The 16,948-nt window shown below is 34.9% G+C and overlaps 1 protein-coding gene across 1 annotated transcript in view; it reads left to right on the top strand.

Annotated features, from left to right (window-relative positions):
* The window catches only part of RTKN2 (rhotekin 2), an 86,382-nt gene that overhangs the window by 63,279 nt on the left and 6,155 nt on the right, over positions 1-16,948 (top strand). Inside the window, exons 8-10 of the mRNA XM_025397995.1 lie at positions 1,711-1,817; positions 2,752-2,883; positions 14,771-14,936. Coding sequence (XP_025253780.1) covers positions 1,711-1,817; positions 2,752-2,883; positions 14,771-14,936 — 405 coding nt within the window. The remainder of the gene's footprint in view (positions 1-1,710; positions 1,818-2,751; positions 2,884-14,770; positions 14,937-16,948) is intronic.

Consider the following 16,948-nt stretch of genomic DNA (forward strand, 5'->3'; position numbering starts at 1 on the left):
TTTTTGAGACGGAGTCTCGCTCTGCCGCCCAGGCTGGAGTGCAGTGGCCAGATCTCGGCTCACTGCAAGCTCCGCCTCCCGGGTTCACGCCATTCTCCTGCCTCAGCCTCCCGAGTAGCTGGGACTACAGGCGCCCACCACCTCGCCCGGCTAGTTTTTTTTTTTTGTATTTTTTAGTAGGGACGGGGTTTCACCGTGTCAGCCAGGATGGTCTCGATCTCCTGACCTCGTGATCCGCCCGTCTCGGCCTCCCAAAGTGCTGGGATTACAGGCTTGAGCCACCGCGCCCGGCCCTTAATGTTTTTTTGAAAGAACTTTTTTAAACAATGTCAGAGTTACAGAAAAGTTGCAAGTTGAATGTCAAGTTTGTTTTTTTTTTTTTTTAATTAGAGATGGGTATCGGTGTATTACCCAGTCTGGCCTCAAAATCCTGGGTGCAAGCACTCCTCCCAGCTTGGCCTCCTGAGTAGCTGGGACTACAGGCACACATTACCATACTCAGCTTGAATGTCAAGATCTTTTTTTTTATCAAAAAAATATGAGAGCAAGTTGCTTACATGATAGTCTGTATCCCAAAATGCATTAATACGTATTTGCTACTATCAGGACATTCAGCTACATCACCATCACTCTCAAAGTCAAGAAATGAATACTAATACATTACCACCATATAATCCTCGGAGTCCATTCAAGATGTTGCCCATCGTCCCAATAATGTTCTTTATGGCAGAGGGATACAGTGCAGAATCATATATTTCATTTAATTATCATGCTTTTAAATTTTCCTTCAATCTGGACTAGTTCTTCATTCATTGGGCTCTAATGATCGATGTCAGGCTCCTCTTCCCAGGCATACCTCTTTTACTCTGCTTGCTCAAGACAGAGTCCCAAATCTAGGCTGTGCCCCAGTGTTATCACCCTCTCAGCCCCTTCAGCTGCTGATACCTCCTGCAGGCAGCCCCTGCTATTCACCATTCTCACTCTGCCTGTCTCCATCATCCGTTTCTTTTATTTTCTTTTTTTTTTTTTTTTGAGACGGAGTCTTGCTCTGTTGCCCAGGCTGGAGTGCAGTGGCGGGATCTCAGCTCACTGCAAACTCCGCCTCCTGGATTTACACCATTCTCCTGCCTCAGCCTCCCGAGTAGCTGGGACTACAAGCATGCACCACCATGCCCAGCTAATTTTTGTATTTTTAGTAGAGATGGGGTTTCACCATATTGGCCAGGCTGATCTCACTCCTGACCTCAAGTGATCCACCTTGCCTTGGCCTCGCAAAGTGAAGTAATGTTTCATTCGGAGAATCACCTTTCTAATTATTATAATGAAAATTAGAGCAAAAATTAGAATTTGACAAACATAAATTACTTTATCAGAATGTTTTTATATTAAATGAGATCACATTCTCTGAACAACTTTCATTGAATAATTAAAATCAAACAAGAGACTAAAGAGTTCATATTTATTCAGATGGTAGCATGCTGTAAACTATCAGTTATAATATTATCCTGTCCTTTCTATTCTCGTATTTGATTTTCTCACTAAATATGGCACTGGTATTTGGGTAGGATGAATCTTTACATAAAAGTAATTATAAAATATGTTCTGTACAAAGCAAAACAAAATTGTAAAAAGAGAAAAATCAAAATGTATGATGACCTTAAATAAACTTATATTTATAACTTGATTTTTTTTTCTTTCTCCTTTAAATAGAGGAGTCTTCATTTTGGCTTCCCCTATATGGCAACATGTGCTGCCGACTAGTTGCCCAGCCAGCTTGTATGGCTGAGGATGCATTTGCAGGATTTCTTAATCAGCAGGTTAGAGGACTTTAAATATCCTACAACAATTGTAGCTCTACTTTAAATCTTAATATACTGGCAGTTGTTTCACCTTCTGATACTGAGAAATATTTTTAAAGTCTTTTTTTAAATGTCAATTTTCTAAATGTTATCAGATATAAATGGTAGGGGATGTGGGGTGAAAAGAATGACAAAGCAGGGAGGGATCTACTGCAATGTTGATGGCTAAGGTGCTACCTCTCCATGCTCCTCTGCTTCATTAATAGCAGCAACAGGATAATCAGCAACAGAGGGCTCCTTGTGGAAACTGATGAGGTCTGCTCAACACCTTTCACATAAAGGTCTTTCTGGCAGACAGCGTTTGGCACGGTTTAGGACTCTGAGCTTCCAGAGCTGCCTCTGTGCCACCTACTCCTGATTTATTTATAACCCTAGTTATTTATATTCAGTAAATAATTAATTGTGAACTTCAATGAATCAATAGCTTTTTCTAAAAGATTCCATTAGGAGGAAAGAAAATTTGCATTCTAACAGGGTAGTTGACATTTTCCGATGCTCTGAGAACAGTAAGGGAAAATAATATTTTGAATATATAGAATTGTTTTTATAATTTTCCTGAGTCATTTGATGAATTGCCATAGAATTCTAAGCACTAATTTTTAATCAACTAGATTTTCTAAAACACCATTGATCTATGGTTTTATGTGTGTAAAAGTTAGGTGGTGGATTGTTGCCTCCATTTCATTTAATGCCTTTAAGAATTCCAAACTTTTCTTCTCTGATATTAACATACTCTTGGATTTGGGGCAATTAACCTTTTGTATATCAAATTAATGGATAATTCTATCACATTTTAAAAATTCTAAATAATTTAACTTTGATAAGTATTTTGATGAATTTAAAGTGATAACTTAAAATTGATAGTCTCTTGATTTTTTTTTTTTTTTTCCAGCAAATGGTAAAAGGTCTGATTAGTTGGAGAAGGCTGTATTGTGTTTTGCGAGGAGGTAAACTCTATTGTTTTTACGGTCCAGAGGAAATTGAAGCTAAAGTGGAACCAGCTTTGGTAGTACCCATTAACAAGGTAAAGGAAATGCTATTTTTAGAAAAAAAGATACATCTTAGGAAGTTTGTTTTTGTATGTGCAGTTTACATTATTGTTGTCTTACAAATAAAAGAGAAGCAGTGGTAAAAACAGATTACTTCATAAATATGATTTAATCTGTTTCTTTTTTTCTGTTAGAGCTTATCTGTTATAAGAAAATGTATATTTCCTAAGAAAACATAGTAATGGACATCTATACCAGTAAATAGGTTTTAAAGCAGAGAATGTAACTCCGCATTAACGGTATATTTAAATTTTTTATGAATTTATTTAAGAGATTAAACATAAATTGTTTAATTGTTTAAGCTCATGTTATAGTGATGCTTTTTCTAGTTAGTATTCAAATGAAGCCATAAAAAGACATTCTTGACTATACTTCCTGATTTGTTATGGGATTGATGGGCAATTGTCCCATCTTCTGTCAGAATAGAAAAGCCTGCCAGTCCATTTAGAATAGTTGAGTGCTTATACTGCATTTAAAAAGTAGTACCACACCACCTAGAGAATTTGTCAAGTATATATATAGTGGTTTGATACAAAGGAGACTATTGAAATCTAGCTACAGTTTTTTCATCTAGAATCCTATAGGACAACTTTTCAGTATAACGCAGACTTAGTTTCTTCTACTTCACGGTCTTAAATTTAGCTTTGTCTATTATTCAAGTCTAGCGTTGATTAGAGGATTTTTCTTTCCTCATTTTTTAGAGCATTCGTACTCTAGAATAATTGCATTTCTAGACTGAAATATCATGGTTTTTGCCTGTAGGCTGCCCCTAATTGTTTCTAGTTGTTCTACTTTGCTTGTCTTTGGCGTGAAGTGTGTGATAAAACATGAGGCATCACATTTGTTCTCCTTATCTTTGAAATTATCCTTTAAAGAAGAATGTAAAGTTGTATGTCCTTTTATATAATAGCTGTATTCCTGAACAGCCGTGGGTACCAGTCTACTAATCTATAAAGACCTGAGTTTAGTTTCATGATCTTTTCCAATAATAACATTTTTGTCTATTTCTATTCTGCTTTTAGAAATTACATTGCTTTTTACCTACAGGAAGTCTTTTAGTGAGATCTTTTATTATATAAATTCACCTAATTTAACTGTTTTGTTTAAACTGTTTTGTTTTGACAAAACAAATAAGGACGTAATACCTCAGTATTATAATGAATCTATTTTGGCTTAGAAAATTAGGTTTTTGAAATATATAATTTTATTAATGAAAAATTGACCTGCTTTTTTCATTACTTGCCAACTTTTTATTTTGTTTGGTTTGTGCAGAGTTGTCTTTCCTGCCAGTTTTTCACACTTTAGTCTTTTGAAAATTTCATATGGAAAAACTGAAACAGAATAATGAACACCTGTATACCATTCATCTAGACACTTCAGCTGTTGTTAACATTTTGCCACATTTGTTTTCTCTCTAGTTAAAATTTTTTTCGGAACCATTTTAAAATCAGTTGCAAATAACAACATTTCTTCTCTGAATATGTTAGCATATTTCTCCTAAAACCAAGGACACTTTTTCATAGCCATAATAGTATTGTGATGCTCAAAAAGTTTATTGTTGATACTTATTAACTAATACACAAAAGAAATTGCTCTAATTGTCCCCACAATATCCTTTCTAATTTTTCTTTATTGTTTGATCCAGGACCTCATCAAGGATCATGTACTGCATCTGGTCAGCATTTCCTTGGATTCCTTTCATCTAAATTGTGCCCTTCACCTTCTGCCTTTATTTATTTATGCCTTTCATTACACTGACTTTTTTTAAAAGTCCAGGCCAGTTTTCTTCTTAGAATTTCTCCAAATCTATATGTAACTAATTATTTCACTAGATTCAGCTTAAATAATTTTGGTAAAAGTTCTATGTATATGATTATGTCTGATTTGGCTTTTACTAAATAGCTGAGGAGTAAAAATGAAATCCTAGTTTTTTTCTTATATTTTATACCATATAATATTCAGTCATAAAATAAATTAAAATGTAATCTAAACAAATGATATTTTTAAAGTCATTTGTTTTATTTGAAGACAGTCTTGAAGGAATTCAACTCGCCTTATCTCAGCCCTTTAAGATAGGCAAAGCAGGGATGGCAACCCTGTTTTATAGGTACAGTATTTGTTTTACAAGTGAAGAAATAGACTTAGAGATCAGATAGGACTTTCCAACTAGTAAGGAAGATTATATGGCTCACCCTTTTCCTAATGAGTAGGAAAAAATAGATAAAAATTCATGGACTGTTTTTGCTATTTCCTCATAGGCATACTGCTAGACTAGATTTGGAAGGCAGAATTAGACTTTTTCCTCTCTTCGTATCACTGTAAATCAATTTTGAAAGTTAAAAAGTAGTTGTAAAATGAGGTTCTGAGCATGAAGCCACAGTAGACTTATAGGCGATTGCTTAGACATGTGTGGAAACTTTATGATTTAAATTTAAGAGAACATTTATAATAAAACTGTGTTATTGTAATCAGTGTGTCTGTATTTTCAGTCTGATGACAAGGATCTAATTCCAGAAAAGTGGTGACAATGTTTATATGGCCTGACTGAATTGACCTTTTTTAATTGATTTACTTTTCCTTGTGGTAATAAAGGCTGATGGCCAGGTGACTAATGAGATTTTGTAGTCAATCAGTGCCATTGTTAAGATGACTGAAATCAGCAGACTTACAAATTCCAGTGTTTCTTCCACAATTGGCCATTACATATCACAGGAAAATTATTAATTTAGTAATTTGTATAGATTTAGCCTTGTACTTAAAGACAATGTGAGCTACATTTGACCTTGAGGACTGGTGACTCAATTATCTCTTCCATTGTATATAACTTGTATCTAAAGTACAAAAGAGCATTTTAAAATTAGAACATGAAATAAGAGTTTATGTTGGAAAGATATATTTATTATTATTATAGATTATAAATAAATATAATTTAGTTGTTAATCTCAAAGATAAAACTGATGACAAAGTATTCTGTTTTCCTTCTTTGCAATATTGCCATCTTAATTTTCTCCAGTGTTGGTTTCCTGTGTTTTTCTCTTTAGAAGCTTTTTTCTCTTTGTAGTTCTTACTTCTACCTCAGGCTTCCTTTGAATTTTTCCATTCACCTGAAAACTTCCCATTTAATAGTGAATTCACTGATATTCTTATTAAAAAAATCAAGCAGTATTCCAGTCAAGACATATATTTGTTACTTCCTAAAACATGACTGTTATGTAATTATTTTTCCTTTTAAAGTAATTTTTGTTTTTGCTGAACTTACAAAATGATTCAAATGTACAGAAAAGTTGAAGGAAAAAAAACTATACTGATGGCCCATATACATACCACCTAGACTCAGCAGTTAACATTTTGTCATATTTACATTATCTCTTTGATTAAATCTATATTTTTTGATGACCCATTTGAACTTAAGACTTTGATATCATGATACTTCATTCCTGAATACTTCAACATGTAACTCCTATTAATAAAAATAGGGGCCTTTCATATATATACATAATCGTAATACCATTATCACAGTTAAGAAAATTAAAAATAATTTTCTTATGTCACCTAATATTCAGTCCATATTCAGATTTCCCTGTTTTCCCAAAATGGCCTTTTAGCTCTGGTCTTCAGTCCAGGATTATTCAGGGATTATGCATCCTCTGCAGTTCTTCTGATTTGTAAATGAGGTCTGGAGGCTTGATTGTATTTATGTAGAACATTTTTATTAGAAGATTTTATGGTTGATGACAGACAAGTACTTTATAGAGCTTCCCGTTAGGAGACTCATGATGTCAGGTTGTCGCCACTGCTGGTGATGCCCTCTCTCCAACATAAAGTAATCTTCCCTCTTTACAACTAGCAAGTAGTCAGTGAGGAGACACTTTAGCACTGTGTGACTGTCTTGGTTTCCTAACAGTCTTTCACATAATGGTTTTAGCCACCTGTGATTGTCTTTGCCTACATCAGTTATTACACAGGAGATTCTGGGTGATTTTCTCATACTACTTTCCTTCTACATATGTCCTTTTGGCATTCTTTTCGTGCAGAAGTTTTTCTTATAAACTGGGGGTGAATTACAGTCTCTTGTGAAAAGGCAGGATAAATACTTGATATATTAATTGCCAATTTTCAGGGTAAGAAGTTGGTCTCATGTATTGGTGTTGCACTGGTATTGGTAATACATATTGGAGCTGATATTATCTCTCCAGGGGTAGCAGATGAGTGTTATCTTCCTCCCTGCCCTACCTTCACTGTCTCATATAGTGATAAATTCATAGGTGTTTAATCTATTCAATGTTTTAAATTACTTGGTTTTTAATTTCTAAGGTAGATGTTTTGATTGTTTTTCTTACCTTGCAGATTTGTAAGGGAGACATGCTATTAACATTTTCTTTTTGGTTTTTTGTTTGTTTGTTTGAGACAGGGTCTGGCCCTGTCACTCAGGCTGAAGTGCAATGGTGCCATCACAGCTCACTGCAGCCTGCACCTCCCAGACACAAGGGATTCTCCCTCCTTAACCTCCCTAGTAGCTGGGACTACAGGTACATGCCACCACACCTAGCTAATTTTTATATTTTCTGTAAAGACAGGGTTTCACCATGTTACCCAGACTGGTCTCAAACTCCTGTGCTCAAGCAATCTGCCTGCCTCAGCCTCCCAAAGTGCTGGGATTACAAGTATGAGCCACCACACCCAGCTTTTTAGTATATTCTTTTTTTTTTTTTTTTTTAACTATTTATTTATTTATTTATTTTTGAGATGGAGTCTTGCTCTGTCGCCCAGGCTGGATTGCAGTGGCACGATCTTGGCTCACTGCAACCTCCGTCTCCTGGGTTCAAGCTAATGTCCTGCCTCAGCCTCCCGAGTAGCTGGGATTATAGGCACCCACCAACATGCTCAGCTAATTTTTGAAGTTTTCTGTGTACCCTGTTGGTAGTGCCTACAAAATGGATAGCTACTGATCTGTAACTATTATTTACCTAAAAGTTTTAATTACCCCAGAATTTTTTTTTTTTTTTTTTAAAGTAGAGATGGAGTTTCACCATGTTGCCCAGGGTGGTGTTGAACAATGTATTCTAAAATAAACAAAGGATAAAAACCAGTTTGGTATTTTCTGATACAGCAGGTAAGGATCAAATAAAATTTTTAAGAATAGTGTTTCTCAGCTGGGCGCGGTAGCTCACGCCTGTAATCCCAGCACTTTGGGAGGCCAACATGGGCGGATCACGAGATCAGGAGATCGAGACCATCGTGGCTAACGGGATGAAACCCCATCTCTACTAAAAATACAAAACATTAGGCATGTTGGCACACACCTGTAGTCCCAGTTACTTGGGAGGCAGAGGCAGGAGAATCTCTTGAACTTGGGAGGCAGAGGTTGCAGTGAACTGAAATCATACCACTGCACTCCAGCCTGGGCGACAGAGTAAGACTCCGTCTCAAGAAAAAAGAATAGTGTTTCTCTTTTAGTTTTTAGTATATTTCTAATGGTTGGTCTCTAAGATCTTTAAGCTTAATAATGTTAAACATTAAATACAAATCAGAGTTTTTTTGTCCTTTGGTTGTCTTCTTTTCTCATGAAAATAATTTTCCTTAATGCTACTTTAAAAATTGTTTGAAAACATAAATTTCACAGTTGCTAAGGTATATAAATAATAGTTCTGTTATTTAGATCACAGGATCTGTTCTCAAGCTATAATTCTTGTCCTTCTAAATGGCATTTCCTGTAAGGCTAAGTTAGTTCATTAATTTTCATAGGGAGCCGTCTGTGGAAATAGTCACATTAAGGGAAGAAAAGCCTAAAAGCTTTTCCCCTCCTATTTTCAATCCAAATTTGAAAGGATGATTTACTTCAAAGCGATTGCTTCAAATTCAGAAAACTTCACAAGAATGTTCTTGAGCAAGACATTCTCAATAACAGGTACTTAACTGAATTTCCTACACATTATAGAAAGCATTTTGTTAACCAAAGCTTTATCTATTGTCAATAGGGTGAGGATGGTTAAAAAAAAAAGTGTGAGTCTTTGAGATCAAGCCTTTTCTTGTTTTAAATATTATATACATCATTCATTTTAATAAAATCTGTACTAAACAAGTCAATAATACTACTTACTGTAGTAGACCTTGGTTAAATTGTTTTGAAAATACTTTTTAACTATTATATTTATCATAGACCCTAGAAAGCAAAATTATTATGAAGCACATGGGATTTTAATCCAGTTATGTTAGTTTCCTTAATATCTAATCATATCAACTATTCAGATTTTTAAAAGTAAATATAACAAAATTAATTTTTCAAACATTTTCCTGTTGGAGTTTACATCTGATTTAATTAATATAAATTTAAAATAATTATATTAAACTGATACTAATCATACTTCATGGCTGGTTTAACTTATAGCTATGGATTACATATTTCAAACATTCCTTGTCATATATGTGAAGGTATCCTTTTTTGTCAGTAGAGTGTATATAAAGTCTAAAACTTGTTCTTAGCACCAACATTTTGTCTTCATTCCTGATTAACAGGACTTCAGATGAAGCACTTTTCAAATAACTCATTTGTCTTTACAGCATGTTTGTAAGGAAGATGTGAAATATTATCTGCATTACAGACAAGAAAGAGGCATTAATAATAGACTGACTTTGGTTTTTGTGTTTGTATTTTATTTTTTAATTGTTTGCTTTGGAAAAAAATTCAAGGTAATTTATACATAGAATAGTATAGATGAACCCATTTGTACTCTCACACATTGCCCCCACATTACATATATTTTGAAGCAAATCCTAGAGACCATATCATTTTGCTTGTAAATATTCCAGTTATCACCCTTAAGAAAATTTATGCTTTTATATATAAGTTGTCATATGTAGATATAATTATGTGTAGTTAATATATCGTCAAAAATCCAGGCAGTCTTTAAAATCCCCAGTCTCAATTTTTTTAAGTTTTTTGAGTTAGGATCCAAATAAGGGCCACATATTATGGTTGATTGATTAGGTCTTTTAAGTCTCTTTAGAAAAAGGAATGCTTATACATTGTTGGTGGGGGTGTAAATTAGTTCAGCCATTGTGAAAGACAGTGTGTTGATTCCTTAAAGACCTAAAGACAAATACCATTCGACCCAGCAATCCCATTACTGGGTATATACCCAAAGGAATATAAATCATTCTGGAGATCATTATCCTTAGCAAACTAACACAGCAACGGAAAACCAAATACCACATGTTCTCACTTATAAGTGAGAGCTAAATGATGAGAACACATGGACACATAGAGGGGAACAACACACTCTGAGGCCTATCGGAGAGTATGGAGGGTGGGAAGAGGGAGAGGATCAGGAAAAATAACTAATGGTTACTAGGCTTAATACCTGGGTGATTAAATAATCTTTACAACAGACCCCCATGACACAAGTTTACCTATGTAACAAACCTGCACTTGTACCCCTGAACTTAAAAGTTTACTACTACTACTACTAATAATAATGAATATGTTGGCTTATGTTTACTCACACCTCAAACTCCCCCCTTCACACACACACACACCATGCACAATGTATTTGCTGAAGAAATTGATACTTTATCCCACAGGGTTTTTCCATAGTCTGGATTTTTCTAGTTGCATCCCTGGGTTGTCATTTTTCTTTTCTTTTTCTTTTTTTTTGAGATGGAGTTTCGCTCGTGTTGCCCAGGCTGGAGAGTAATGGTGCGATCTCAGCTCGTTGCAACCTCTGCCTCCCAGGTTCAAGCGGTTCTCCTACCTCAGCCTCCCTCGAGTAGCTGGGATTACAGGCATGTGCCACCTTGCCCAGCTAATTTTGTATTTTTAGTAGAGATGGGGTTTCTCAACATTGATCAGACTGGTCTCGAACTCCTAACCTCAGGTGATCCACCTGCCTCTGCCTCCAAAAGTGCTGGGATTACTGGCATGAGCCACCGCACTCAGCCTGCCTTTTTTCTTACATTTTTGGATCATATTCAGATTTGTTCATTGATTAGTAAGAATACATTTTAGGAAGGGTCATATACTTTCATCGAGAAGCATATCATATATCTAGGTCTTCCACTCATTTTAACAACCACTGATGAGCATCGTTTAGATCCTTTATTTCATTAAGGATTGCAAACCGGTAGCATTTTTGCATTGCTTATAGCTGGAATGTCTACTTCATCAGCTCTTTGGTTACCCTGAAGTACAATTCTTACAGGGAAGACAGGATACGTGCTTGGGGTTTTTTTTGTTTGTTTGTTTGCTTGTTTGTTTTTTCCCATTTATATGTCAGTTACCAAAATAATGAGATAGTTTCCTACCGTCTTTCACAGGTGACCAATGAGTTAGTGTTTAAATATCATTATGAATTTTTGGATTTAAAAGATATGTCATGTGTCTGTCCATTGCCATTGCTATTCTAATCGATGTTCTAATTGTCCAGTGTTTGACTGGTAGAAGCCCCTTAGCATTGACTTTTGAATCCTTTTGACGTAACCCTAGGAATCTTAGATTTCTGATAGGACAAGATGTTCCAGAATCATCTTATACATTTCCTGGCCCAGGCTGAGGGTCAGTCATTTCTTCAAAAAGCTCTGTTTCCTTTTTGTAGTAAAGAGTATTTAGAGACCATAATCTGGGTGCATTTTTTAGGGTTGTATCGTCAAAAGGAACATAAATAATTTATAAATCTAGTCCTGTTCTAGTAATTTTCCATGTACATGGAAATGAAGAGGTGAAAGGAAGTACAGTTTTAATTCAAAATAATAATTTTTAAAACCTAAATGAAACTTCCCTGTGACTTTAGAGTTTTTGTTTTATTACAAAATTGACTTCCCAGATTATGTTTTTATTGATTTCACTTGGCATTCTCTAAGTAACACCACCATCTCATGGAGTGAAAAATTGCAGACTGACAAAAAGCAAACCCAGCTACAGATTAAAATTTCACAGTGAATAATCTCAAATCTATTTACAAATCAAGGAAAGTTGACTATAAAACCTCCTAGATAATTAAAGCTTTGAGATTAGCAAAAACAATACAGGAAAACGCTGGGCTTAATAGAATACTTCTCACAGAACATGCTTCCTCATAAAGAATTGGATTGGAGATTATTTCCAGGATCTGGGCCTTTCGGTACAAAATTTTTAAATCATTATTTGAGTTGTTCTTTTCCTATTTCATTTGTTTATTCTTTAAATATTTTTTAGCCATTTACTGACTACTAGGCAATATTTTAGGTGGCAGAAATATGGGGGGAGGCAGGGAATTACCAAGTTCCTTGTTTTCATACCCTAAGAGGAGATACTTCCCTTATGTAGACACATAAACCCATAAATAACAGTCCTAAAATTCACCTTAGTGTTTTCTAATCGCTCCCTTTTTTGAGAATTGAAGACCTGAGCACTATTGTAGATATTTTCCCACACTGAAAAAACAACTTGCATGAACTGTCTGACACACTGAGAAACTTTACTTGTATTAATCACTTTTTCTTCTTCGACACGCGATTTTTTGGTTAAAAGTTTTCCATTAAATTATTTTGGATAATAACATATAGAAGTTAATTCAAATTCTGCATTCATTTGCACCTTTTAAAAACCTCTGATGTTTTAAAAATGTAGCGATATTTATGGCTACCAGAATTAATGGAGTATATACAGTACTATTTATATATTTTTGCATTATATTCTCTTAGAAGGATATAAATGATTGAGTTCATCAGATTTTCTATGTAGTGGTTTCATTTGAAATGAAACCTTGGTAAAAATATCCAAATTCATCGATAAAAATCAAATTTCCCTTATTTAAAAATTGAATCCACTTTAATCCTTTATACAAAACGTAGTCAGAAATGTTTATTAAAATGGAATTGGTGGAGGGAAGCACGATTTCAGTAATAAGAATACTTTTTATTTTGTAATACAACAATAGAGGGTTTTCCCCCACTATGATTTAACCTTTGATTAGTCTGATAAGAGTAGCATATCAAAGATTCTTCCTAGAGCTTAAGTCATTCTCTGCTAGCTATAAGCTAAAACAAAGCTTATAAATAAGCTTTATATTTACAGTGGATGATTAGGTGCATCTTTGAGCTCCAAGGATACCATTTAGGGCAAAATCTGTTACGTAATAAAAATACTTACTTAAAGGAATTAATACACGAAGTTTATTACCAAGCCATAGAAGTATAAAAAGACTCTATTATGATAAAATCAAGATACTGGGCATAAGTCCCATTACAGCCCTCTAAAGACACTCACATTCCTAGATTTCTGCAGTGACAGGATAGACTGTCTCTAACATGGTTGACTATCGTTATATTTTGTGATACTCTAAAGGTTCAAAGTTATGTTGCTCTTTATACAACATACATTTTTCCCCTGTGGTTTTTAAATAAGAATTTATTCTTTCAGAAAGGAATTCCTTGCGTAGTATATATGGTGTTCACCTGCCTGTATTTATCCATTTTTCAGGGAATGGATAGCTTTTCTTCCTAACCCTGCTACTTCTGTAATGACCACATAATATCCACATTATATGTATATGTAGGTTTTGGTGTGTGACTGTATAGCCTCTCTTCACACTTTACTCAGTGAAGAATTTCTTTCTATTCTTAATCAGCTTTTATTACTACCAGCCAAAATATTCTTGTCACACATTACAGTAGGCTTAACCATGATTCTCTTGAACCACTATGTACAGTGCAGTAGCCACTATCCCGTAGTGACTGTTAGACACTTACAATGTGGCTGATCCAGATCGAGAGGTACTGTAAGTGTAAAATACAAACTGGATTTTGAAGGCTTAGTATGAAAGCCTTCAACATATTTCAGATATGCTGAGTTACGTGAAATACATCATTAAATTAATTTCAGCAGTTTCTTTTTACTTATCATGGTTTTTAGAAAATTTTCAATTACATACGTGGCTCACATTGTATTTCTACCAGACAGCATTGCCATAGAATAGTGTAAATGAATCATTATCTAGGCATCAAATCTCTATCTTTGTGCAATAGATAGTTCTAGTACAGACTTTATCCCCCAATATTCCTTGGTTAAAACCACATGTAGTTGCTAGCTTACCATGTGGCATGGCTGTGCCTGTGTGTGACTTGGGAATAGACTTCTCAGAATCTTGTAAGTGTAGAATCAATAAGTGTCATCATAATAGCATATCTAGTATCACTCAGAAAAAAAGGTTTAGACTGTCAGCATGAATGAAACCATTGCGTTTGTGGTAGTCTTGTACTTAGCACTTTAAAACTAATTTTAACTATAAGATTATATTACTTTATGGATCTTTAGCTATGAACTTTGTAAATGAATGTTACATACAAAATAAATGTTAATGAGGAAAACCTAACTTTTGCTACAGTAAACACTAAGTTATGGTTTTACTGCTTTAACTAATAGCACTAGATATTATGCATGAAGATTAGAATAGGAAACATACTTTACTGATTATTTTATTAATTTGAAATATAGTTAATGTATAATCCACATTACAGTTATGACACGCTGTACTTGTTTTATTGGAAATTTTAAGATGTATATAAAAGACAGCAAACTTCCACTTAAACTGAGATAGATCAAAACAGGGGTTATGTTTTAATCTCATGTAATTTAGCATAAGTGCTATATATAGCATACTTTAAGACATTCAGGTTTTTTTATATAAGGCATTCTTTTTTAAAACCCTTCTAGATTGGAGTTTGAATATAAAAAATTCTCAAAATTACATGTTTTAAATTTCAAATGATGAGCAATAAGATCATGGTTACATCAGGTGTAAATATGGTCGCTAAGCAATAAAACATTTGTTTGATCATTACAGAAATTTTCTCATACAAAACCCCACTTTTTTTCTTAAATTTTAGGAAACCAGAATCCGGGCAATGGATAAGGATGCCAAGAAAAGAATCCATAATTTCTCTGTCATCAATCCTGTTCCTGGACAAGCTATAACTCAGATTTTTGCAGTTGACAATAGAGAAGATCTTCAGCAGTGGATGGAAGCCTTCTGGCAGCATTTCTTTGATCTTAGTAAATAGATATTTGGATTTTTTAGTTGTGTATTTATGTAGCCTAAAAGGATGTGCACAGCAATCTTACAATTATAATCTTATAGTTTATAGCAAAACTTTTTTATGTTCTTGAAAAAATGGTAGTATATCATCAATGCAGTGATGCTTTTTGCTCTCAGTCTCTTTCCAGTGCCTGACTGACTATTGTGTAGTATATGTTTGGATTCTAGCATCTCTACCTCCTACTTTTTGAAGCTCCTTTGGTCACTAAAACAGTCAGATCATATTGTCTCAAAATGTTAGGATTTAACTGTTGAAGGCAATGTGTTTGATCAAAGGGATAAGAAGCCATTTGAGGAACAAAAAACTTTTCCAGGATAATGATGATCCTAAAATATTGAAACATTCAAGAGTCTCACTTTTGTAGCCTTCCCTTAACTCCAGATTCGTTACCATCTTCTTGGACATCATCCAGACAGGTTTTTTTAAAAACCACACACACATGATTTTCTCATCTCAATAATACATTCCAATGACATGGACATAAAAACAGTGGGATGGTAATGTAATAGGACTCTAGTGTGTAAAATATATGAGGTTCTAATATTTCTCAAGGAGGAATTTTATCAACAGGAAAATATTGAATTCATAACAGTTCTTTGTGTTTACTGACAATAAGTCTAACAGCATATTATCATTATATTTAAAACTTAGAATGTTGATAATATCTGTTTCTGATCAAACAAAGCCTACTGATGGATACTACCAGTATTTTGTCTATTGAATGCTATTCCATAGAAAGTTAAGACATTTCCAAAAAGGAAATTATTTCTGAAACTCATAGAAATAATCCTAGGGACGGACATTTTAGGAATTCTGTTTTCTGGAACACTAGGAAGAAGAGGTAATACCTGCAAGCCCTCAAGTTAGAAGTTGGGGAAGAGGCAAGAAGAGGATCTAAATTTATGGATTATTTCCCATATAACAGATTATTTCAGTTATTTCTCTTAACACTCTTGCGGGGTAGAAATTATTTTCCTTTGCTCTGAAGATGAGAAAACTTAGGCCTGAAGAGGTTTCTGGTTCACAGCATTGAACTAGAGGATTCCCTCCATGGCTTTCTTGGATTTTGGACTTGTTTAGGACTTGTTTTCCTTAAGTATCATCCCTAGAAACTCAATAAATGTTCAAATATTCATTTCATGCTTATCAGCGTGTACCACATTTATTTAGTTAAAATTTTCAGGCCAGGCACGGTGGCTCATGCCTGTAATCCCAGCACTCTGGGAGGCCGAGGCAGGTGCACCACCTGAGGTCAGGAGTTCGAGACTAGCCTGACGAACATGGTGAAACCCCATATCTACTAAAAATATAAAAATTAGCCAGGCGTGGTGGCACATGCCTGTAGTCCCAGCTACTTGTCGCTTGAAGCTGGGAGGTGGAGGTTGCAGTGAGTCAAGATCTCGCCTGTACACTCCAACCTGGGCGACAGAGCAAGACTTGTCTTTAAAAAAAAAAAAAAAAAAAAAAAATCAGCAAATCTCAGGTGTGTAACTTAAAAGACAAGAACTTCCTTGCTTTTGCTAATCATAGCTAAAACTTTAACCATTTTCCTAAATGCTCTGTCTTAGAGAATCCATGTTATAAATGACTATCTTATGTTTAGAAATGATTCTGGTATTTTTATTTTATTTATTTTATTTTTATTTTTTTGAGATGGAGTTTCGCTCTTGTTGCCCAGGCTGGAGTGCAATGCCACGATCTTGGCTCACTGCAACCTCCGCCTCCTGGGTTCATGCGAATCTTCTGCCTCAGTCTCCTGAGTAGCTGGGATTACAGGCATGTGCCACCACACCTGACTAATTTCGTATTTTTAGTAGAGACGGGATTTCTCCATGTTGGTCAGGCTGGTCTCAAACTCCAGACCTCAGGTGATCCGCCCACCTCGACCCCCCAAAGTGCTGGGATTACAGGCGTGAGCCACCGGGCCCAGCTATTTTATAATTGTTATGTGCATAAAAACAGGGGGAG

This window comes from Theropithecus gelada, chromosome 9 (genome assembly GCF_003255815.1).
Source record: "Theropithecus gelada isolate Dixy chromosome 9, Tgel_1.0, whole genome shotgun sequence".
NCBI classification, from domain to species: domain Eukaryota; kingdom Metazoa; phylum Chordata; class Mammalia; order Primates; family Cercopithecidae; genus Theropithecus; species Theropithecus gelada.